The sequence below is a fragment of the Panthera onca genome, chromosome A3 (assembly GCF_046562875.1).
Source record: "Panthera onca isolate mPanOnc1 chromosome A3, mPanOnc1 haplotype 2, whole genome shotgun sequence".
NCBI classification, from domain to species: Eukaryota; Metazoa; Chordata; class Mammalia; order Carnivora; family Felidae; genus Panthera; species Panthera onca.
In genome coordinates this window covers 26,714,345-26,740,424 of record NC_138341.1, presented here as the reverse complement: position 1 = coordinate 26,740,424, position 26,080 = coordinate 26,714,345, and the positions used below count along the sequence as shown (strand labels likewise).

General features: G+C 40.7%; 1 protein-coding gene across 1 annotated transcript in view; it reads right to left on the bottom strand.

The window, feature by feature from the left end:
* TTC27 (tetratricopeptide repeat domain 27) overlaps positions 1 to 26,080 on the bottom strand; it is a 176,911-nt gene that overhangs the window by 46,712 nt on the left and 104,119 nt on the right. The window contains exon 13 of the mRNA XM_078444804.2: positions 14,352 to 14,579. Coding sequence (XP_078300930.1) covers positions 14,352 to 14,579 — 228 coding nt within the window. The remainder of the gene's footprint in view (positions 1 to 14,351; positions 14,580 to 26,080) is intronic.

Sequence of the window (26,080 nt, the reverse complement as noted above, 5' to 3'; positions counted from 1 at the left end):
ATAATAATAATTAAACTACAGGATGAACTAAACTTTATACATATTTTTTTCTTTAACTAGACAGGCTATTAATTGTTTAACGTCCCCCTTTTATTCCTTTCCCCGATTTGGTTATGACTGGCTCTTACATTTGCCCACTCTTTCCAGAGAACGTATAATGTGAGGACATACAGGTGTTCAGGTATTATCTGCATGTGAGACTCCCATGTTAGATGTAGCCCCCTAATTTTAGGCTACAGATAATGGGGCAGTGATGACTTTCTTCCACCATTACTACCGCACTGCAACAGGCAGGAGAGAAATGTGACATCTATGACCGAGAATGCGCTACGGGAAACATGCTAGACTCTTGACATACGTTGGCTCTGATTTCCCCAGCAGCACACTGAGACGGGGATTGTATCTCCACCTCACAAATGAGGAAACAGAGGCTCAGAAAGATGAGGGGATTTACCTTCCTTGTGTTCCTGGGGTCGCCAGGGTTTGGAGCCGGGTTTACAGCAGCAAAGCTTCCGCCCTCCCCACTGCCCTTCAGCCACAGCTATGGCCCAGATGTTACTAAGGGGCTCGTGTTTCTTGGCAGTTATGCAAGTTAGACTTTAAGAGTTTCATTTTTCATTGGTTACCAATATGAGAAAGGAAGAACAAAAAGGAAAGAATCTCTTTTTTCTCTCCATATTATTCACATATGTTCATTCTGTCTTCTCCATCGGAATGTAAGCTCCAATTCCTCGCGTCTTTCCACCGCGGTGAATACCAGTTCACAACAGAAACTCGAGAACTCCATTTCAAATAAAAACGCTTTCTTCTTTCAAAAACCACAATGAAATAGAAAATTAACCGCTACACATCAAGGGAGAGCACAAGCTCCCGAGATAACTCACAATTCTATCAGAGTCTTGTGCCCTGGAAGTGTGGTCTTACGTACAGAATGGGCTGGGAAGGGCCTCCCTGGTTCCTCTCAAACTCCCTGGTCTTCGCAGACACACGCGCTGTCACCTGCTGGATCGTTACGGAATGTGCAACTTACAACTTCTCTTCATTCCTGATGAAAACCCCAGCGGGTCTTCGTTAAAGGAAGAATGAAATTCAAACTTGACAGTTCTGCATTCAAAGCTTTCCCACAGCTTCTAACTCGACCTCAACCAAATCCACTATTACTTCCTAACCTTAAGACGACATCCTCTAGAGGCAAGAGGGAAGAGGTTGAGAGTAAGCGCTCTGGAACCAGAAAGCCCAGGTTCAAATCCCCACTCCACCCATTACAGGCTGTGGGAACTGGTGCAAATCGCTTAACCCTGTGTTTCCTTATCTGTGAAATGAGGGTAAAAGCAGTAAGTACCTCAAGGATTAAAGGATGTGGTGGGGATTAAAAGTACACGTAAAACGTTGACACTAGAACCTGGCACCTAGTAAATACTTGATGTTAGCTGCTGCTATTATTATTATTAAATAAAAAAATAAACAGTGCAAACCAAGAGGTCCCGAGAAACCCTTCCTGGCTACGTGGTTGGTTTTTGCATCTGCTAGTCTCTCTACTGAAACCCGTTTTCTCAACATCTGCCTCCCGTCCAAACCCCAACCATTTCTCCTAGTTCAGAGCATCTGCACCAGGCCTCTTCTGACCATTCACATCCTCATTCATAATGCCACCCCTAGGCATCCGAAGCATGCTGTCTATTTACTCTACCCCTTGGTCACAGAGTTATTTCTGCCTCCTCTCCTCATTTAGCCCATATAAACCACAGGAGGGTGAGAGGCCATGTCTTAACACAATTCTTTCATATCCCCCTCAGTACCTCAAAATGGTTTACGCTTACATTCTAGTTCAGACTATAGAAGATGCGTAAGAAAACAGAAAATGCTATTATAATAGTGATGCTCTCATCTTCTTTCCAGTCTCATTAGAAATATTATGCCTTTTCCAGAGCTAATACCTTCATCTCTTCCCCTCAGTTCACTCTTCCCTAGAGTGATCTTCTCTAGTTATCTTCCCCTCGCTCTGTAACATTCAATCTTTCCTCCCTCTGCTGTATTCACCCTCTCCTCTATCCAATGCCCTCAACCATGTAAAGGTCTCCGTATCTTGAAACATTTTACTTGCCTCTTCTGCCCCTTGTACAATACTCTACATTCTGGCTCTCATCTCTTTGACACGCTCCTAATATGAACAGTCGACTGATGCTACATCCATTTCCTCATGCGCTGCCCAGTCTAAACCTCCCGAAGCTGGTTCTGAAGGTCGTCAGTGACCTCCAAATCCAGTGGCCTCTTCTTGGCCTTCTCTGGACCTCATCACTACACATCACATCACTCACTGACACTTGTTCCTTTAGTTTCCAAAAATCCTTTCCATGAATCCCTACTCCTCTGACCAATACTCTGGTTTCTTTTGTTTGAATCTTTTTTCACTGGTGCTACTTCTACTTTCCTCCAACTGTTGCTCAAAGGTTAGGATTTTGCTCAGCGTTCTCTTCCAAGATTTTCTGTCAAGAACTCATTACTCACATGGCTTTACTTACTTCCACAAAAAAGCCCCAACCTGAAAGTTCAACTGTGGTCTTACTACCGGGCTTCGGACTCTAGGTCCAATGGACGATCGGCCACCTCTGCTTGGATACAGCAACATGTCCTCGTGTTCAGTATCCAAAATCACATTATCTTCTCCCGTAAAAGATCTTTTCCCTTCCTCCCGAATTCTCTACATTCTATCAATGGGGACATTTTCCTTTTTAATCAGACAATTGAGGAAACTGGCATCCTCTCGGATTCTAAGCTCTCCCTCCATCCTGCCAGTCCAAATGACAAGGTCTCAGAAGATTTTCCTTTGTAATGAGGCTTCACCCCGTTCTATCTTTCCTCTTGCTGCCCATTCATCCATGACATTCATTCCTTATTTAAACCTCCTACAATACTACTTTTGTCATATCACTCTTTTGTTCAAAACCACATCAGACTTCCACATCCACGGGGTTGGAAGATCCTGAAGGAGGGCATTTAAGGCCCTTCAAAAACTAGTTCTATCCGTATCATTCCCCACCGGAAACTCTCCGCTCTTTGCTGATAGGCTGACACAGCCTAATTCATTCCCACATCCGTGTGTGTACGTGGTAGGCTCTCGATAATGCTTAGTTAGGCAACCATGTAACATACTTGATCAAAATGCAACATTTTTGAAAGGGAAATGGAGCATTAAAAAATAATTAAAGTTACATACATTAAAAAAGACCTTATTTATTGGCCAACAAATTGTTGAACAACAAATTGGTTTTACTGTATCAGGGAACCTATAAGATTGTTCTGTTCAAAACTGAAAAATAAAAATATATTAAAGTAAAAATGTTTAAATGCTAAACATTTAAAATAACAAAAGGAACATAATCAAGCTGTACATTTATGACGTCTGAACATTTCTGTAATATACTATAGATTTAAAATTACTTAAATTTTATCAGCATTTATAAACTTTAATCATTTCCTTAATCATATCTAATACCGTATTGCTGTTTTACTGATTAATTTCTTTTTTCATTATGATCTTAGTACTTACAATTTTTTCATAAAATTACCTGTCTACTCCAGTGTTGTTCTTTATGGTTAATTGTCAAATTTATTGCTAATACATTTAAAACTGTTAAAACTTCTGATGGACTCTTGTCAGTAGGCCATAATGATTTTAGTTGAGAAAATATTCTTTCTAAATGTAGTGAGGAAAAATTAAAAATAGAACTCCCATATGACCCAGCAAATTCCACTCTGGGGTATATATTTGAAGGAAATGAAATCACTGTCTTGAAGAGGTATCTGCACCCTCATATTCACTGCAGCATTATTCACAAAGGCCAAAACATGTGAACAATCTAATTGTCTGTGGATAGAGGAATGGGTAAGAAAATGTGTACACACACACATACCCACACACACAAAAAGAGAAATATTATTCAGCCATAAAAAAAAAGAAGGAAATCCTGCCTTTTGTGACAACATGGATGGACCTGAGGACATTATGCTGAGTGAAGTAAGTCAGACAGAGAGAGACAAATACAAATACTGCATGTTCCTGCTTCTACGTGGACTCTAAAAAAGATGAACTCTAGAAACAGAATGGTGGTTGCCAGGGGCCGAGCAGGTAAGAGAAATGGGACGATTTTGGTCAAAGGGCTCAAACTTCCAGTTGTAAAGATGAATAAGTTCTGGGGTTCTAACATACAGCATGGGGATTATAGTTAACAAGACTGTATCATATACTTGAAAGTTGCCAAGAGAGTAGATTTTAAATGTTATCAACACACACACACACACACACACACACACACACACACACACGTAATTATGTAAGGTGACAGAGATGTTAATACAATGCTACCATGGTAATCATTTTGCAATACAAGTATCAATCACAATGTATACTTCCAACTTACACCATGTAATATGTCAATTATACCTCAATAAAGCTGGGAAAAAAATTTAATATTTATTTTGAGAGAGAGAATGCACACGTACGAGTACAAGTTGGGGAAGGGCAGAGAAAGAGGTAAAGAGAGAATCCCAAGCAGGCTCCATGCTCAGCATCGAGTCCAACCCGAGACTTGATTTCAGACAGCAAAATTATGACCTGAGCTGATACCAAGTGTTGGATGCTTAACCAACTGAGCCACCTAGGCACCTTAACCTGAAAAAAATTTTAATGCGCTGAGATAACTGGTAAACTCAGAGCAACTGCTATTAAACAGAGGATATTCTGAATATTAGTCTTATTAATATTGAAACTTATAAATATTTTTCTTAAGTATTGTCTTTTTGCCTCCATTTAGAGTGCCTTTCTTCAACAAATATATATACTGTATGTATAATTTATTTTTAAGTAGGCTTCATGCTCAGCGCAGAGTCAAACATGGGCTTGAACTCAAGACCCTGAGATCAAGACCTGAGCTGAGATCAAGAGTTGGATGCTTAACTGACTGAGATACCCAAGCACCTTCAACAAATATTTTTAATAAGACAAAATTCATAAAATAAATTGTTTCTATTTATTATTCTTCATAAGTTTCACCAAATTTAGACACTGATAAATTATAGGCTTCAATTCTAGTATAGAATATAAATTAATTCATTTAAAATCAGAAGATCAATAAAAGTTTCCTACAAATTATTATTGAGGTTTTAAGTACAATGGTATTATGGTTATTTTTTAAAGTCATTTCTTCAGAGATATATACTCAAATATTTTTAACAGAGGGGTGTCTGGGTGGCTCAGTCAGTTAAGTGGCCAACTTCAGCTCAGGTCATGATTTCACAGTTCATGAGTTCAAGCCCTACACTGGGCTCTGTGCTGACAGCTCAGAGCCTGGAGCCTGCTTCAGATTCTGTCTCCCTTTCTCTCTGCCCCTCTCCTGCTTAACACTCTTTCTGTCTCTCAAAAAGTGAATAAACATTAAAAAAATTTTTTTTGAATAAAAATAAAAGTGAAATGATTTGGGGGCACCTGGGTGGCTCAGTAGGTTAAGTGTCTGATTCTTGGTTTTGGTTAGAGTCGTGATCTCATGGTTCATGGGATAGAGCTCCGTATTGGGCTCTACAATAACAGTGGAGCATGCCTGGGATTCTCTCTCTCCCCTCTCTCTGCCCCTCCTCAACTTGCAGTCTTTCTCTCTCAAAATAAATAAGCAAACATTTTTTAAAAATAAAAAATGAAATGACTTGATACATTAGTTTTTTAAATTTATTTCTAAAGTTTGAGAGACAGAGAGCATGCACATGTGCTCACATGCCCATGAGCAGGAAAGGGGCAGAGAGAGGGAGTGAGAGAATTCCAAGCAGGCTCTGTGTTACCTGCATGGAGCCCGATGTGGGGCTCGATCCCACAAACTGTGAGATCATGACCTGAGCCAAAACCAAGAGCCCAGCACTTAGCCAACTCAGCCACACAGGTGCCTGTGGATTTGTTTTACAATAATATGGGGTTGAGTTAAGGAAATACTGATGAAATAAGATCAGCCATAAGTTAGTAATTGTTGAAGCTGATTGACAGGCATATGGGAAAGGGCTCATTATAGTGGTCTCTCTGCTATTATATATTTTATATAATTGAAATTTGCATAATAAAATGTTACAAACAAACAACTCCTCCTAGGTGGATGTTATAGATTGAATTATACCTCCCCAAAATTTATATGTTAAAATCCAACCCCCCAAGCGTGACTATATTTGGAGAGGGGGCTTTTAAGGAGATAATTAAGATTAGGGGGTGCCTGGATGGCTCAGTCCATTAAGCATCCAAATCTTGATTTTGGCATGATCTCAAGGTCATGAGATCAAGCCCTGCATTGGAAGATTCTCTCTCTCACCCACCATGCTCCACCCTTCCCACATCCCTTGAGCTCTCCCACGCCAAAAAAAAGGGAGATAATTAATATTAAATGACGTCATAAGGTTGGGGCCCTAATATGACAGGACTGGTATCCTTATAAGAAGAGAACTACAGGCACACAGAGGAAGAGCCTTGCCATCTAAAAGCCGGGAAGAGAGACCTCAAATATGAATTTGAGAAACCAGCCCTGAAGGTGCCCTGATCTCGGTCTGTTAGCTTCCAGGACTGTGAGAAAATAAACTTTGCTACTTAAACACTCAGTCTGTCATATTTTGTTATGGCAGCCCTAGCAGACAGTGAAGATATTCAAAAGTGTGATTTTACATTTCAAAATTAAATCCTGTGTATCATTTGAACACTCAGTATTCCCTTTGTGGAAAATTTCAATGTCTCCCTGTTTGAAAGTATTGCCTACAATAATTACAATTTGCTAAAAAACTTTCAAAAGCTGGATTTTTTTTGGAACTCCATTAATTGAAGACATAAAAGATTTCCAATTGATTTTTAACAGAATGCAGCCAAAATGCAAAAGACTCTCTTCTTAAACAGTCCATGTGACTGTAGGACACTTAAACTGACTTATAAAATAATTCTTAAAAAATTCAAACATTTTTAAAATCCACCTGACGATGGGCAGAAAAAGAAAAGTAAATACTGCCACACGATACAAAATTTAATTCAACATCAGAAAAGTCACAAGAATCTTATAATTCAATTACCCAATGGTGTATATAAAAATAGTTGTAGGGGTGCCCAGATGGCTTAGTTGGTTGAGCATCCAACTCTTGATTTTAGCTCAGGTCATGACCCCAGGGTCATGGGATCAAGCCCCACATTGGGCTCTGTGCTGAGCATGGAGCTTGCTTGGGATTCTCTCTCTCTCTCCCCTGCTCCTCTCCCAGCTCGCACCTGCTCGTTCTCGCTCACTCTCTCTCTCAAAAAAAAAAAAAAAAATTATAAATGACAACAGCCAGTTTTTATTTCCATTAGTAGAAGCCTCTTTGGACCACATATGTCTACCATCACAATCACATCCAAGTACGTTTACACTTCACAGGGTCCACCAAAATTGATATCCGTATTACCACCACTACAAGTAAGACTTTTATCTGTTATGTTTACCTTTTTAACTGAATGTACAAGAGCATTCAGAATAATGTGAGATGTTTCACCTCTGAGAGAATGAATTTCCAAGAATTTTATTCTGAATCCACTAACTAGGTGAAAAAAATTAAACCATTATGAGAACAGAATTAATGACTTTTCTATTTGAAGCATCTGATGTCACTGATACCAAACTGGTGAATTCAATTGGTGATGAGCTATTTCACCTAAGAGAGCAAGCACATTAGCACCTGTGATCTCACTTTTCGTACACATACAAGAAAATGTGGGATGGACCAATCTTATAAACCATTTCTGCTCATTTTCATTTGCTCCAAATAAAAAGTCAAGCCTCACAAAATGCCATGAAAATGCACCTTCTATAGCTTCATATTAAATCATCATCTTTGGACGTGACTTTAAAAAAAAAAGAAAAGAAAACCAACTACTACTAACTTTTGATGTAAATGCTAATGTTTCTTCAACAAATTTAGGTCTTCCCGTTAGTGATATCACCACAGCCCCTGAAGTGGAGGGTAAATGTTGTACAACCTATACATTCATTAGCTCTCTTGACAAACGAGAATTGAGTTCCTTATGGTCCTCTAACACACTTTTTTGATTTGTTTGCTTTTTGGAAATGAATGCTGCCAAAGGGTTTACTATAAACTATATACAAGTTACCAAGCAATGTAATATAAAAATAGTGGTACATTTAGGCCATACAATAAGTGATCAAACCACTGTAGCAAGAGAATTCAGACTATTCCCCATGTGCTTTATTTATGGCAGGCCTGCTCGGCTCTGCTCCCCATACATCTAGTCTATGATTCCCCACATTTCCCATTAATCCTGCCAACTGGTAGCCAGGCAACGTCATGCATTGCACAGGCTGCAGTTTGGCACAAATGTCTGATACATACAAGGGGGCTTACAAAGACACTGGTGCGAGTATTTCTCCTACCAGCACCCCGGACCTGAAGGAGGTGGCTGTTCCCAGACTCTGTGAGCAAGCACAGGAGGCTTTATCAGCGAGCATCCTGTGTACTGTCCTTGAAAGGGTCAGGTTAGTAAGTTGTGTGGAAAGGGTTGGAAAAAAAAGAGACAGGCTGTTACTTGTCATTGTTCAAATTTTAGCACTGGAAAGTGGGAGCTCTGTCCTCTGCACATGCATTGAGTACGATACTAGATGAGACTGCGGCAGAAGAGGGAAGAACAAAGAGGATGTCTATGAAAACCCACTCTGCTTTTTATGCAACAATTAATAACACCTCATTTAAAAATGAAAAACCTTGAGACAAACACTAAACACGATGGGTTACCAGGATAACAGGCATAACCTGGCCACTTATGTTTAGTGAACACTCAAATCCATGGCTTTCCTCGTGCTCTTCTAACCTGGGACGCCAGTTCCCTTCTGAACACTTACCTTCCAGCCCTCGGTGCACACCTGCGTTCACTCCTGCACTATGTCCAGCATAGCCTTTCCTGATGTGGTCAGTCCACAGTGTCTGCCCACCTCCTCCCAACATGGCCCTTCTGGCCATACATGTCTTCGGGTATTTATCCTGCAGTTATATCACGTAACCTTACAAAGGTGGGTGACCAGTTCAATGAAGAGGAGAGTTCGGGGAAAATAAATGGGGGGCGGGGGGGGGGGGCGTGCCCTGGGAAGGGACTGACAAAAGAAAAGGAATCTAGTATGTGTGCTGAGAGACAGCAGAAAAAATAATAGGAAGTGACATTTTCCTTTTTCAATGCTACACATACTGGTTTGATATCTGAGCAATTTCCTTGTTTTTACTTTTTACATAAGAGTAGGGGACAATGGGAATAACAAGTAGACATAAGGATTTCTATTTTAATTCGGGTCCTGAGACTGTGAGATCCTGTTTGGGAGGTTTGGTTACTATTCTCTCCCACCTTCTTCACCTTCCGACAGCCCACAAAGTCAAGTCTAAGGTTGAATTTTAGTGTCAGAAGTTGCGTGGGGAAATGAAACGGGTAGGTCGAAGGGAACAATAGCTGGCAATCTCAGAAGCACAAATGTAAACAGTGCACATGTCTCCTGATTCTCTAACAAATATTCCGTAGACAGTGCATTTGGTTTTGCAGACACTCCCTGATATAAAACAAACACTTCTATTTTTATACCAATTTGGTTTCAGAAAGTCATTACAGTGCACAAAAGCCATCCAAATATCACTCTCATTCTGCTTAAATTTTGTTATTAAACCTGTTTGGAAATGTCTGAAAGAAGAGAATACATTTTTTGAAATCCCTATTTTTTAAATTAAATTCCGTTCTATTTTCCTTCTATTCCAAGACTTAAAGGAGACGACAGCATGTAGGAGCTCTCCCTTCTTAGACACGGTTCAAACTTGGATCCCAAGTTCCAGTGTCTATGGAGTCCAAGTTTGTATCTTGCAGTAGTTCTGTACAACTTAGCATCAAATGCCTGCATATTTTGGCATGGCTCACAGCCTGCCTGAATTGGATCCATATGACAAACTGCAAAATATCCTCACATAACATCTGTTTGTATTGTGATGCTGCTTTGAGCAATTGTCATTTCTTTGTCTTGCTAAGTAATTAATTCAAAATTATATAATGAGACCATCAAGTCCTGTCAAGTCCTCCCTTGCAAATTCCCTCACATCCATCCCCTTTCCTATCGCCCCTGCCAGACTGATAACTGTCAGGCTAGACATGTGCTGGTCTCCCAAACCTGTCTACATCTAGTATCTTCCAAGGCCACAGCGCTTCCCAAACAATAAGACTAAATTACCTCCACGCATACCACATTCCTTCATTCAAAACAAAGCCAAACACAAACCGGTCCTTCAGCGGCTCCCTATCTGCCAAATAAAAAGCCAAAGAGCTTAACCTCACATTTAAGACCTTTCGTAAGCTGGCTCCGCTCCAACTTTCCCACTGGAACCGCCCTATTTACTTTTACTCTACAAAACCAGCCTATTCACTGACTCCTCTGTTCCCCCTATTAGCCTACTCTCTAACTCCTCTGTTCCTCCAACACAAACATGTACGCACCCCTTCTCTTTCGGTTTCCAGGGCTTTGCTCATACTGTTCACCTGCCTGGAATGCCCTCTCCACCGCCCTCCTCTTGGCCTATCCAAGTACTATCTGTCCTTCAAAGCCAAATTCAACATCCTATCTTCACTATCTACCATCCTGTCTCTACTATCTCTTTGGCCTCTAGGTAACCAGTGCTTTACAAATAACTCACTTGGTATTTCTTTGATGCCTCACACTATTGGCTGGTTCTGCCTATGTTAGCTTCACTAGACTGTAGCAGGGGGTACAAACAAGCCTATCTGGCGAGCTGCTGCTACTGCTTTGTCCTCTGACTCAGTGCTATGTACACAGCAATTAGTATATAGTTTGATTGACTAATTGGTTAAAGATATTATGTATTCGCTCACTCAACAAATATTTATTGAATCCCAATATGTGCTACGCACTGTTACAGGCACCAGGAAAATATAAACGAACCATAAAGACAAAAACTTCTGCCTTCATAGGACTTACATTCTAGGGAAGGGGACATAGCATTTTTTTTTTTTAAAGTAAGCTGTAAAAATATTACAAGGTGCTAAATGCTCTGGAGAAAAAGCAGAGAAGAAAGTAAGGAGTATAAGGTGGGGTGGAAGGTGGGCTATGCTTTTACACAGAATGATTGTGGAAGGCTTCTCTGAACAAGTGACATTTGAGCAAAGATTTGAATGAGGTAACGGAGTGAGGTATGCAGATATCTGGAAGAACATCCAGGCAGAGGGAGATCAAAGTGCTAAAACCCTGAGGCAGGAATGTGCCTGGACTATTCAGGGAAGAAGAAAGAGGTGAGTTGAGGGGGAAGTTGAGGTGGAGTGAGTTGAGGGGGAAGAATGGGAGGCACTCTGCTGGGAGAGAGCCTCTCAGGGATTCTGCCTGCTACCTCTAGGGGAGGGAACAGAGGAATGACATATTGGACTCACATTTGAAAGGACCCATTTGGGGGTGCCTGGGTGGCTCAGTCCATTAAGCGTCTGACCTCGGCTCAGATCATGAACTCACGGTTCGTGGGTTCAAGACCCACCCTGGGCTCTGTGCTGAGAGCTACAGCCTGGAGCCTGCTTCGGATACTGTCTCCCCTTCTCTCTGTTCCTCCCCCACTCACACTCTGTCTCTCTTTCTCCCAAAAATGAAGATTTAGAAGAAAAAAAAAAGGACCCATTTGGATGGTCTTTGAGAATAGGGATCGATAGAGGCAGGAAGACCAGTCAGAGTAATTTAGGAAGGGGATGACCTTGGGGACAAAAGTCTTCAGGAGGGGAGTATCTCAGATATTGTAAATGTTAAGCTGGAGTAATGAATGGAGAGACTGAGGAAGCAGTTAGACATAGGGGTCTAAAGTTCAGGGGAGAAACCCTGAAACCCACTTTTGGGAGTTGTCGGTGTATAGACAGTATCAAACCTATGGGAGCAGATGAAATCCAGGGAGCTGGTGTAGACAGAGATGAGGCCCAAGGACTAAGCCTAGGAAGCCGCCAAGACTGAGAAGGAGGAGCCAGTGGGGCAAGATGAAAACATGAATGCCTATCTGTTGGGAAGAGACTGTGCGCTTGAGAGAATAACCCACATCCATCAGGTGCATGCCACTCATACAACTTAGACTACGGAGGCTAGGGGAGGGAGTTTATTTTCCTCACTCCTTCCAGCGGCTGAGGTTCGGCAAATCTTAGGCAGGGGTACTAACATAAACAAGGATAAGGACACAATTTTCCATAAGAGTAAAGTAAAAATTTAACAACACAATATTGAGTTGTTTTTCTTTTTAAAGGAAAAAAAAAATCTAGTGACAATCAAGTTAGTGCAGGGTTTGTCAACCTTGGCACTACAGACATTTTGGCCGATAATTCTTTACCTTCGGGGGCTGTCCTGTTCATTATGGGATGTTTAGCAGCAGCCTCGGACTCTGCCCACTAGATGGCAGTAGCAGTCCCCTTCACTTCACCGAGTGCCAAAGGTCCCCTGGGGGGCAAAATCCTCCCCAGTTGACCACTCAGTTTGAGTGAGTTGTCAATAAAAACCAACTCTGACAATACTTTAAATATCCTTTCTGCCAAATGCACCTGTTAATTTCTGCTGATAATCTCTTCTCCGGATTTTCTTTACCAGTCAGCTGATTTGGAAGATTCTCACTGTATTCATTACCCAGAGTGAAGAAAGCAAGTGATTAGCTCAAAAATGTACTTCCGATTTTTTGCATATAAGAGCTATGCCCCAAATCTACCCAGTTCAAAACATGATCATCTCTGCCCACACTCGTTCATAGCAGCCTATTCATAATAGCCTAGAGGCAGAAGCAACCCAGTGTCCAGCTGCAGACGAACAGATAAACAAAGTGTGGCATATACATACAATGGAATACCACTCAGCCTGAAAAAGGAACGGAACTCTGACACAGGCTACAACATGGACATGATGTTCGGTGAAATATGCTAGTCACAAAGGGACAAATACTGTATGACTCACTCATGTGAGGGGCCAACAATAGTCAAATTCATAGAGACAGAAAGCAGAATGGTTGCCAGGGACTAAAGAAAGGGGAGAGTAGGGAGTTACTGTTTAATGGGTACAAATTTCTAGTTTTGCAGGATAAAAAAAGTTGTAGAGATGCACGGTGGTGGTGGTTACACAACAACAGGAATAAACTTCACACAACTGAACTGAACACTTAGAAATGGTTAGGGTGGTAAATTTTATGTTATGTGCTTTTTTTTTTTACCACAATTAAAAAAAAAAAAGAACACAGGCTCTGGGGTCAGTCTGTCTTGGGTTCAAATATTGGCAAAATGCCCAACATATCTGGCTCATAGTAAGTATTCAGTAAACATTAGCAGCTGATTACAAATTAGTGTTTTAACCAGAATGTTACCAAGTCAGCGTGCATGTCTGTCAGGACCCATGGTTGACAGTTATGTGTGCCTCTGACTGGTGAAACAGGAAAGCAGTCATAAAGAAAGTACGGTTTAAAAAAAAACAAAGACCATTTCTGAGAATAAAATCATTTTGCCAACTGAGTGTCATTAAGTACAAAGTATGGTCAATTTCTTCCCTTCAAAATTTAGTCCTCTCCTGCGGATTTATCCTGTCACTTATTTTAAATATTTCTTTATTTTGAAAGAGACAGCATAAGCAGGGGAGGGGCAGAGAGAGAGGGGGAGAGAGAATCCCAAGCTGACTCCTCACTATCAGTGCAGAGCCCCATAAGAGGCTCGTTCTCATGAACCACGAGATCATGACCTCAGCTGAAATCAAGAGTCAGATGCTTAACCAACTGAACCACCCAGGTGCCCTGCTTGTCACCTATTTTAACGATCCAGACTTTTTGTATTACTTTTTCAAACCTTAAAAAAAGAAAAATTTATGTGTCTGTAAATATACTTTTTCTTAAATGATCAAGAATCCATTCTAGATGTTACCCTATTTATATCAGTTTTGCTCTCATTGCTGATTCCAACAATTCTTTGCATAGTCCTACAGTGTGTGCAATTCTGACTCTCCTCTATTTCTCCCTAACATATCTGCTGAAAACAAAACCTAATTTTCCTAGCTGTATTTGGGTTAAGGACAGTTTAAAGAAAGAAATAACAAAATAAAACTGAAAAGTAAATAACAGAAACACAGCAGAAAGTAAGAGAAAAGCAGCATTTCCCATGACAAGCCAGAAGTGTGGGAGACTCAGCTCTCGGCTTGCAAACACAGCTCACCAGGCACGTGGGCAGAAGATGCGTGCTCACTCATCTTGGTAAGACACCAAACCAAAGAGAAACAGAAGCGCCCAGAGCAGGTGGGCTTTCCGAACTGTCTAACCTGCATGGGATTGATCTTCACCGAGCGCTCAAAGCACTCCACGCATTCTCTAAACTCCTTGTTCCGCAGATGAAGAAGGCCTTTGGAGCGCTGAGCCCGAGCGCTGCGGTGGCGGGACAGTTCCCAGGCCCGCTCATAGCAAGCGTGGTCTCGAAGGACATCTCCGAGCAAGCAGTACAAACTCGGCGTTTCTTTCTTCTCCAGCTCTTGCCTGAGGATTTCTTCTGCCTAGAAATGACAACAGAAGTAAGTGAATTAGCTTATAGTGACTAATGGCTTTTTCTTTTTTTAGCACATAAACATCTTTAATCCCACAGGACCCAAATTTTTATTTTCAAAGTTTGAGATGACCTGTTGATTTCATGCATCTAGGACAAAGGCTGAAAACAACAGAAAACAGATATGGTACAGGTAAAAGAGAGGAACAGGAAGTAAGAACCGAGTGCTACTTTACTGGCTTCTGGAATCCTCCAGGAAAGAAAGGCACCAAGGGGAAGCTTACTCCACGATACTGGGAGGACTCACTGGACTCCCCAGAAGCTCCCCACTCCAGCTGCCACCACTGTGACTGTGAGAGCAGCGTCTTTAGTTCACCTCTACTCAATGGCAATGCAAGGGTATGTTTCTTAGTTTAGTTTATTTAGTTTAGTCTGCTTTATTTTTCCTTTTTTAAAATGTCCTGCTCAGGGAGCCCAGGATCGCTGAAACATTTATAAAAGAAGGAGGGGGTACAATTTAATAGTCATTGTTTATCTCACAGATAAAACTTGCCAACAGGAGGCCTATATGCTTCCAGACAGTCCCTTCGGTTTAGCAATTAGAGACCATCCTCAGAACACGGCACAAGCTTGGGTAATACTCCCCTATGTGCACACTTCAGATTCACCTCATCGGCTAAGCTAATTCTGTACTTGTTACCACTACTCTGCTTCCCTGGCCCGTGTCCCTTACCCCTTGTTTCTGATCAGTTTCAACAGCATGGCAGCGGCTCTACTTCCACGTCCCATCCTTACATGCAAACACTTTCCTATAAATAGCAGTGGAGTCACCCAAGATGCCAAGACAGCCATGGATGGCCACAATGGATGTCGATATCTGGGAAGCCATCCTCAAGAAGCTAAATTGATTCTTTAGACTCCTTAATTGACACAGTTGGCAATCTCAAAGTGGATGTATTTGATTTGCTTTAGGTTGCATCCAGCTAGAATTCTTAACTAGTCTAATTTTGGGGAAACATTCTAAAAGACGACTGTGCTTATAAAAGTGTCTTTGGATGCTGGCTTCTCTGCATTTCTTTATTTATTTTTTTTTAATTTTTAATGTTTATTTTTGAGAGAGAGAGACACACACAGAGTATGAGTGGGGAAGGGCAGAGAGAGAGGGAGACACAGAATCCGAAGCAGGCTCCAGGCTCTGTGCCGACAGCTCAGAGCCTGACATGGGGCTCAAACCCACAATCCATGGATCATGACCTGAGCCGAAGCTGGATGCTCAACTGACTGATCCACCCAGGCGCCCTATCTGCATTTCTGATACAGTATGGGCTATGCAGGCTTTTTAGGCCTGGTCTGAAAGTGGAACCAGAATTTATAAAACAGTTTCTAAGCAAAAAGAGTTGTAAATCCCAAATAGCCAAAATACATATGAAATTTTAAAATATAATTCATGTGAAACCTCTACAATGATACAATAGTTATTACTGTTCTAACCATAATTTTATAAGTTGTTTATATAAGTACCCAACACAGGTATATTTACATATACACATATATGTATTCAACCGAATTACACGTAACAGACTATAGCCACAGTGGAATTTTTGCTGACATGATCTTATAGTGTAGTTGAAGGCACTTCTCCTGGCAATATGGCATTGAAACTTGAAACCCAAACCCTCCCAGAAATTCAGAAGGCTGCCCCTGCAGAAAATAAAAATTTGTGATTAGTTATCTGATGTGGTTGGATCTGAAGGCATGAGGAGGCAGTGATCATGAGAGGGTCTGGCACTGGTGCTCCATGATATCCAGTGATGAAAGAATTTCTTAAATTATCACCTGTGGGAGCTTAGAATAAAGCTCCTACCTAATGTAAGGTTTTGTGTATAGGAACTTCATCAAGATAAAAAGCTTCCGCACAGCAAAGGAAACAATTAGCAAAACTAAAAGGCAACCAACGGAATGGGAGAAGATACTTGCAAATGACATAGGGTTAGTATTCAAAATCAATAAAGAACAAACTCAACACCCAAAAAACAAATAACCCTGTGAAGAAATGGGCAGAAGACACAAATAGACACTTTTCCAAAGAAGATATCCAGATGGCTGACACATGAAAAGATGCTCAACATCACTAATCAGGAAAATACAAATCAAAACCACAATGAGATACCACCCCACACTTGTCAGAATGGCTAAAATTAACAACACAAGTAATAACAGGTGTTGGCAAGGACACAGACAAAGGGGAACCTTCTTGCACTGTGGGTGGGAATGCAAATTGGTGCAGCCACTCTGTAGAAGAGTATGGAGGTTCCTCAAAAAACTAAAACTAGAACTACCCTATGATCCAGCAATTGCACTACTAGGTATTTACCCAAAGGATACACAAATACAGATTCAAAGGGGTACATGCACCCTGATGTTTATAGCAGCATTATCAACAATACCCAAACTATGTAGAGAGCCCCAATGTCCATCGACTGATGAATGGATGAAGAAGATGTGGGGTGTGTGTGTGTATACACACATATATATTTATATATATACACATACACACACACAATGGAATATTACTCAACTATCAAAAAAAGAATGAAATCTTGCCATTTCCAACGATGTGGATGGAGCTAGAATGTATTATGTCAAGCAAAATAAGTCAATCAGAGAAAAACAAATATCATTTGATTTCATTCATATATAGAATTTAAGAAACAAAAGAGATGAATATATGGGAAGCAGGGAGAGAGGAGAGAGGGAAACAAAACAAGAGACTCTTAATGATAAAGAACAAACTGAGAGTTGATGGAGCGAGGTGGGTGAGAGACAGGCTAGATGGGTGATGGGTATCTTTTTAAGTTTATTTATTCTGAGAATGAGCGTGCAAGAGACTGTGCATGGAAGTGGGGGGAGGGGCAGAGAGAGAGGGAGAGAAAGACAGAATTCCGGCTCAGAGCCTGATGTGGAGCTCGAACTCATGAACCGTGAGATCATGACCTGAGATAAAATCAAGAGTTGGACACTTAACCAACCAGCCATCCAGGTGCCCTGGGTAATGGGTACTAAGGAGAGCACTTGTGATAAGCCCTAGGTGTTGTATGTGATATATCACTGAATTCTACTCCTGAAACCAATATTGCACTCTGTGTTAAATAACTAAAATTTAAATTAAAAAAAAAAAAAAAAAGGCTTCTGTGAATTAAGTGATAGGACACTGAAGATACCAGGCTGTGAGGTAGGTTGGTGGCTTCTAATTTCACCAAATAGCACAAAGAAAGAAAATGACATTCAGTGTTTTAAATCCTCAAGTTCAGAGAAGCAAGTTATTTCTATGATTGCCTCAAAGAATTTCTTTTTCCTCGTAGCTGCCAAGGTAGTATAGCCAAAACTCGGATGTAGACATTGCTGCTGCATGAATTCTGAATACAGGACAAACTCAGTTTCACTAGGTCTATGTGCAAATGAAGGCATCTCACTGGGTTAATCAAATATGTTTTAGTCATTTGTTTTATTTCCTCTATTGCCTTTTAACCACACATCATTTTATTTATTTATTTATTTATTTATTTATTTATTTAGAAAGAGAGAGGAAATATGTGTGTACATGGGGTATGGGAAGAGGGAGAGGGAGAGAGAGAATCTTAAGCAGGTTCAATGCTCAGCATGGAGCCTAACACAGGGCTCAATCTCACGACCCTGAGATCATGACCTGAGCCAAAATCAAAAGTTGGACGCTTAACTGACTGAGCCACCCAGGTGCCCCGTCATTTTATTATTTTTGAGTGACTGCTCTAGAGGTAATCATGCACATCTTCAATTTATCAAAGTTCATTTAGAGTTAACTGTTATATCACCTCACCTTTCTCACATCGCAAGTGGCCCGGTCAAGCCCTTCCTAAAGTTGTTCCACAGAAACAATGCAAGATAAACAAATGACTCTTGTTGTTTTAAGACACTGAAGTTTTGATGTGGCTTGGTTCTTAGCAATAATAACTGCAATGGTTGTTTAAAACAAGAGGGTTACTCTAGTACCACTTACTTCATCATGGCCAGGAGAAGAGGGCACTGACCATGAAGGAGCAAGGCCCAAGAATTTAAATAAGGACATGCGGGATGTTTCTGAAAATAGAAACCTCCAAACCCTACTGAGTTTCCTATGCCAGCAGAGGCAGTCCTCCCCTACCTGTTAAGACTAGTGCTACCTTGTTTAAAGACAATACAATGACTGGGGCGCCTGGATGGCTCAATCAGTTAAGCGTCCGACTGCGACTCAGGTCATGGTCTCACAGTTCATGAGTTCGAGCCCCAAATCGGGCTCTGTGTTGACAGCTTGGAGCCTGCTTCAGATTCTGTGTCTCCCTTTCTCTCTCTCTGCCCTTCCCCTGCTCATGCTCTCTCTCTCTCTCTCTCTCTCAAAAAAAGCATTAAAAAAAAAAAAAAAAAAAAAGACAGTATAATGACTGTACCTCAGGGAAGTACCTTGCAAGAGAATGCCAGTTCTCCTCATCGCTGACCCCTTCCATCCCTTACTGCCTCCACTCATGTAAACACACTTATACACAAAGAGAACTGCAAGACTGTATTTACTTTCTAGAGAGGGAAAATCTTGGACCATACGGAAAAAGAGATTCTAAGGGTGACAGACCGTAGACAAAGCGGATCACAATTTTAATCAGCTGAATTTAGGTACTCATCAGTACTATTTGATTCATAAGGCTAACTACTCAAGCAGCTGGGGATAGCTCTCAATTATTTGCTCAATTGCTTGGCTAAAACCTGGACTCAAATGTGGCCAAAACTGAAGAAAAAAAAAAAAAAAGTGGCCAAAACTAAGTTGAGATGCCAGAAATTCCTTGGTGTGATGTGAAGGAAAGAATCTAACAACTTAGGAAGAAAAAGTTGTTGTCAATTTATTATTTGCAACCTGTTCACCCATCCCAATGTCCTCCAAGAGGGCCCAGGGGATATTCTTTTCATCTTAACTTTGAGAAATACATTGTATATGGCAGTATTAGCATCCCTTAAAAGTGCTATAGATGTCCTGTAAGCTGGGGGGAACACTTGGGAGGTCCTTCAGTTGAAATGAGCTTCCGGATTTCAGGGGATGATTAGAATAGATAGAGACCAGCTGATGGCACTCAACCCCTCAGAACTATAGGGTAGCTCTATAGAGGAGCATGGTCATTTGCAACAGGAACAGCCAGAGTAATAATTACAATAGTGCAACTAGCATGGATCTTAGGTGGTTGCTGACTCACCAGCAAGCCTTAAAGCCAAATGAGATGTACACCTAAGTCCAAACTTGATCTACATAACATTAAAAAAAAAAACCTAGGTTTGGGGTCAGACATCTGACCCAGGTCACCATGCTAAAACATTGTTTCTCACCCAATGCCTATCCTGGAGTCATTTCACAGTCAGAGGCTCTTTAAAAAAAATCAGAGGGGTAACTGTGTAACTCAATTGGTTGAGCATCCGACTTTAGCTCAGATCATGATCTCGTGGTTTGTGAGTTCAAGCCCCGCATTGGGCTGCCGCTGTCAGCTCAGAGATTGCTTCATATCCTCTGTCTCCCTCTGTCTCTGCCCCTTCCCTACTTGCACTATCAAAAAAATAAACATTTTTTTAAAAATTAGAAACGGAGGGACGGAGGGAGGAAAGGAGGAAGGAAGGAATGAAGGAGTCAATACCAGTGAGGAAGGACCCCACTATAATATAACTAGCATATACCATAATTCTTCCCTTGTCTTCCCCAAAGACATAACATTTTTTTTAAAGTTTATTTATTTTGAGAGAGGAGTGGCGGAAAAGAGCGTGCGAATGCAGGGAGAGACAGAGAACAGGAGAAAGTGCTGTCAGTGCAAAGACTGATGCGGAGCGCGATCCCATGCACCATGAGATCATGACCTGAGCTAAAATCAAGGGTAGGACGCTTAACTGACTGAGTCACTCATGTGCCCCCCTCAAAGACGTACCTTTAACATTTGCTGGGTAATTCTATCCTGGAGGGAAAGAAATACTGTACCTGTCTTTTCAAGGTTGATTGGTTCTCAGTTAATGATAATCCTCTGGGACCCAGAATATTACCATGATGAGTTAGTGGGTTTATGGGAGTGAGTCTATCCCACGGTAGGCCTAGTAAGTCTCTGGACCCACCCAGTGGTCACCTCCCTACTTCTTGAATACATAGTTGAATTAGATATATCCAACAACCAGCAGAGCCTTCATTGAGGACTAATGCAGAATAAAGTGCCAGGTGAAAGCCCCAAGCTTACTCTCCCCCTTAAGAGAAAACCCAAAGCACCATTGCATATCTATGTAAACTACAGAAATGTGTGCCACTCTCAAACACATGAGAGATACTGCAAAGTGTGTGAGTGTAGGCAGTTTAACTGACCCATTTAGACTGAGCAGAATATAGATGGGTCCTGGAAAATGTCAGATTATGACAAACTTAATATAATGGTGGCTCTAATTATACCTACTGTTCCAGACATGATCTCTTTACTGGAGTAAATAATCACACCCCCTGACATATGATAAGCAGGTACTGATACAGTAAATACATTTTTCTCTACCTAATAGCCAGACAACATCAGATGTAGTGGGCTTTCACTAGCACAGAGAGAAGTACACTTTTCTGGTATAATTTAGTCTGCAAGGACCTTGACTGTCTCCCCATCTCATTAGACCTCACCAATCTAGGACCTTGATGACATCATGCTAATAATACTCCAAAACTCAGACAAATGGTGTGCCGATGTCACTCAAAAACCAAGTGGAAATGATCATATTCCTGATACTGTAACTTGTTATTAGGAAATGTTCAATTTACAAAAATTCATTTGATATATTGCCTTTAAGGAACTCATCTCAATAAAGCAAGATATGGAAAATAAATACGTATTTCTAGTTGCTTTTCTTCTCATATGTTTTAAGAATGCTTCAATATTTCAGCCTCTTTCAAAGAAATTTTAAGTTTCCCCAAGTCAAAAACTCTTCTTTACATAACATAATATATAAAATACTCTGTACCTGTTAGTAGTAGTTTGGAACTTTCCAAATAAGTAAATCCCCAAGCCAAAGGGCTAACCCACTGCCGGGTCATATGCACTGCGATGTCAAGTTGCTTCAGCTGGAACCTAAAATGTGTCTCCTAAAATTCCTTTCCCTCCCAATTTCGCATTAGAGCTGGTCAGAGGGGGAGTTTGGTGGGGATGTGAAAGGCAGAAGTAAAGCAACAGCTTTTACTCTTGGAAGGTGGTCATGGTTAAGTACGGTGTCAGACAAGATGCAGAGATGTCCTGCAGACCCCCGCCTGTCCTCTGCTCTCTGCATCCAGCTTGTGCCTCTGACTGCAGGCCCTGCCAACCAACAGCAGCTCCAGGACGGCCGGCAGACATTTCACTGTGGACCCCAGGGCTGGGAGCCACATACAGACAACAGCTTTCCACAGGTCTCTCCACAAGCTCCTCCTTCACGCCCCCATTTCATGGCTGGAAGTGCTCAGCTTCTCAGACTCCCTGGTAAGTTCTGACTTGTCCACTCGTGCCAGTGCTTCAAGTGGACTGATAAATGATTTTGCCCTGGTCCTTCTATTCCCTCTTCCACACCTTCGTTGCTCGGCTCTTCCCACATCTGTGTGAGATCTAACTCCTTTCGTAAGCCCCTTATTCCCAAAACTACTCAAAGTAGCTCTGCTTCCATAAACAAAATTTGAATGATACAATCTTTTCTTCATTTTTTTGCCTTTTAAACGCCTTATGTGTCCTCCCCTTTGACAGTGATTTACAGATTCGTTTTTATCCAATATATTGTTAAATGTATTATTTCATTTAATCCCTACAGTAAGTCTGAGAGGTAGGTAATAATATGCCCATGGGCCAACTGGCCAGCTCAAAACCAAAAGATACTAAGTTGAAAAATGGGACCTTAATTTCAGGTTCAGTACTCTTCCTATATTCCACAGGTGTACATCAGCAAAAATAGTGGTCTAAGAACCTCTGAAAATTCCCTACTCCATAAAGGCAACAAGAAAACTGACAAAAAGTTTTAGAATCAACTTTTTCATAATTCTGGAAGTTAACCAAAAACTTGAAATAATCTAAGGAATGTTTATTTTTAAAAAGTAGTGATATCTTGATAAGAACAAGTTTTGTGTGATTTTATTTAATTAAAAAAAATTTTTTTTATATTTATTTTTGAGAGAGAGAGTGCATGTGCAAGCAGGGGAGGGGCAGAGAGAAAGGAAGACAGATGATCCGAAGCGGACTCCATGCTGACAGCCCGGCGTGGCACTCGAACTCACGAACCCACTCGAACTCACCTACCCAGGTGCCCCACTTTGTGTGATCTTAACTTGCACCGTTCCTATTCCCCTTTCTCCAACTTGCAAGGCTGTCTGTATTTAACCTAACTCTGAGTTTGCCCAGTGAAAAGTCTTTGTCAAAAACAATTACAGACAACTGGTAATTCTGTAGCTGTCTGAAGTGGTAAAGAACAAGTGGGACAAACAACAGGCTAACCAAAAAAAGTGGAAAAAGGGAATGAGATATACATAAGAGCTTTGAAAGGCACCAACATATTCATGGAAGTCCAGAAGGCCATGAATGTATAACATGGTACACACGTTCAGGAAAGACCCAAGAAGGCCCTAAGCTCTAACCTGAGGCTGAACTCGAGGCTTTGCACAAGCACTCAGTGAAAGCTAAGGCAGGGTTGTTAACTGCCTGGCTGAGTGTTGGAAGCATGCTCTGACACACACATACACACACACAGAGCCCATCAGCAAAGACTGGGAGGCTTGTTGATTTAGGCATTCAAGGAACTTCCTGTCTAATCATTAGTTGACCATTCAGCTAATCAACCTGAGACTTCAGCAGCTACACGGACAAAGCATACAGATTTTACAGAATTAGTTAAGAAAAGTCACTAAACACAAAAGAACACAAACAGCAGTAACAACCTGATTTCTAGAGTTGCCACATTATATTATTTAAAACATCCAATTTTCAACAAATTACAAAAATAGGCAAAGAAACAAGAAAGTATGGCCATTACATAAGGAAAAAAAGCAACCAACAGAAACTGTCACTGAGAATGCCCAATGATTGGTTTAATAGACACTTTAAAAACATGCTATTTTTTTTTTAAATTTTTTTAACGTTTATTTATTTTTGAGACAGAGAGAGAGCATGAACGGGGGAGGGTCAGAGAGAGGGAGACACAGAATCAGAAACAGGCTCCAGGCTCTGAGCTGTCAGCACAGAGCCCGACGCGAGGCTCGAACTCACAGACCGCGAGATCACGACCTGAGCCGAAGTCGGCCGCCCAACCGACTGAGCCACTCAGGCGCCCCAAAAACATGCTATTTTAAATGATTACTGGTACAAGGACTAAGAAAATAACTCAAAAAGAAAAAAAAAAAAAAGTAGTGGTACCTGGCTGGCTCAGTCTATATACAGCATGAGACTCTTGACCTTGAGGTTGTGAGTTCAAGCCCCATGTTGGGTGTAGAGATTGCTTAAAAATAAAAACGTAAAAAAAAAAAAAAAGCAAAAATGACAAAGGAATTAAAATGGCACATTCAGCCAAAAGTAAGACAGAAATAGGGAAAGACAGAACACATAAAACATAGAAAATAACAAAATAGCCAATATATATCCTACATTATCAGTAATTAAATTTAAAAGTATTAAACACTGCAATCAAAGGCAGGGATTAGGGGCACCTGGATGGCTCAGTTGGTTAAGCCTCTGACTTCGGCTCAGGTCATGATCTCAGAGCTTGTGGGTTCCAGCCCCGCGTCCAGCTCTGTGCTGACAGCTCAGAGCCTGGAGCCTGCTTCAGATTCTGTGTCTCCTTCTCTCTCTGCCCCTCCCCCACTTGCTCTCTCTCTCTCTCTCTCTCTCTCTCTCTCTCAAAACTTAATAAACGTTAAAAAAAATTAAAAAGAAAAGCCAGGGATTGGCAGAAAGTATTAAAAAAATGATTCAATGAAATGCTGTCTACAAGAGACACACTTTAGAGTCCAGACAGAAAAAAAGGCTGAAAATAAAAAGGAAAGGAAAGAAAGAAAAGAAGACACACCATACATACATTCGGTAACCAAAAATGAGCTGGAGTGGCTATCAGTATCAGACAAAAATTGTTAATAGGATGAGGAAAGGGTATTTTAATGATATATATTCACTCCATCAAGAAGACATAATTATAAGTATATATTCACCTAACAACAGAGCCCCAAGTTACATGAAGCAAAAACGGACAGATCTGAAGGAAGAAATACACAATTCATTGATAATATATGAAGACTTCACTTTCCAACTTCCAGTAATGGATACAACAACTATACAGAAGATAGAAATAAAAGAATAACACTATAAACTAATTAAGCCTAAAAGACATCTAAAGAACACTCCACCCAATAGCAGCAGAATACACACAGAACATTCTCCAGGGTATACTACACCTTAGGCTGTAAAACAAGTCTCAATAAATTTGAAAGGACTGAAGTCATACAAAGTACATTCTTCAACCACAATGCGATGAAATTAGAAATCAATAACAGAGATATTTGGGGAATTCACAAATTCATGGAAATCAAATAACACAGTGCCTAATAACCAATAGGTCAAAAAAGAAATCATAAGGAAATTAAAAACACTTTGAGATAAATAAAAACAATATAATATGCCAAGATTTATGGGATGCAGTGAAAACAGTGTTTAGAGGAAAAGTTATAGCTGTAAATGCCTGTACTGGGGAAAAAAAAAAAAAAACTCAAAGCAATCATCTCATCTTCTACCATAAGAAACTAGGGGAAAAAAAAAAAAAAACTAAATTCAATCCAAAGAAGGAAGGACATAATAAAGGTCAGTGTAAATAAAGAAAGAATAGAAAAACAAAAGAGAAACAAACCAAAAGTTGGTTCTTTACATTCAAATTACTAAAATCAGAAATGAAAGATCAGAAATCGCTACCAACCTTACAGAAATAAAAAGAATTATAAGGGAGTACTATACTCTACAGGTACCCTATAAAAAAAATAGGATCCAAGATTCGGAACATCAAGCCATACCCTTAAAACACCTGCATGACCTAAAACTACCATTCTACAAATATTGTATAGGCTGTAAAGATTCACCAGAGTCCGAAGACATTTAACACAGCCCTAGTGTTGGCAAACTTGCAAAGAAGACAAATACACAAATGAAACATTAAATAACCATCAGGAAAACCTTCACATTTGTAAATGCTAAGGTACTGAGGATTTCAAATACTTCCTCCACCAATTCATATCTACCTAAATAAACACTTACAAGAATGAGGAACATAGGGAGTGGGTGGTATGCAACTCCTGTCACCAAACAATTTCAATTCTGGGTATTTTATTCACTGTAACATGGGTCTACAGAGCCAGAATGGGGCAGCCTCCTGAAGAAGAAACACAAAAGCAGTGATCTTGCTTGGTCTGAATTGGCCTCTTCTTTCCTCAAATTCCTATCCCACATT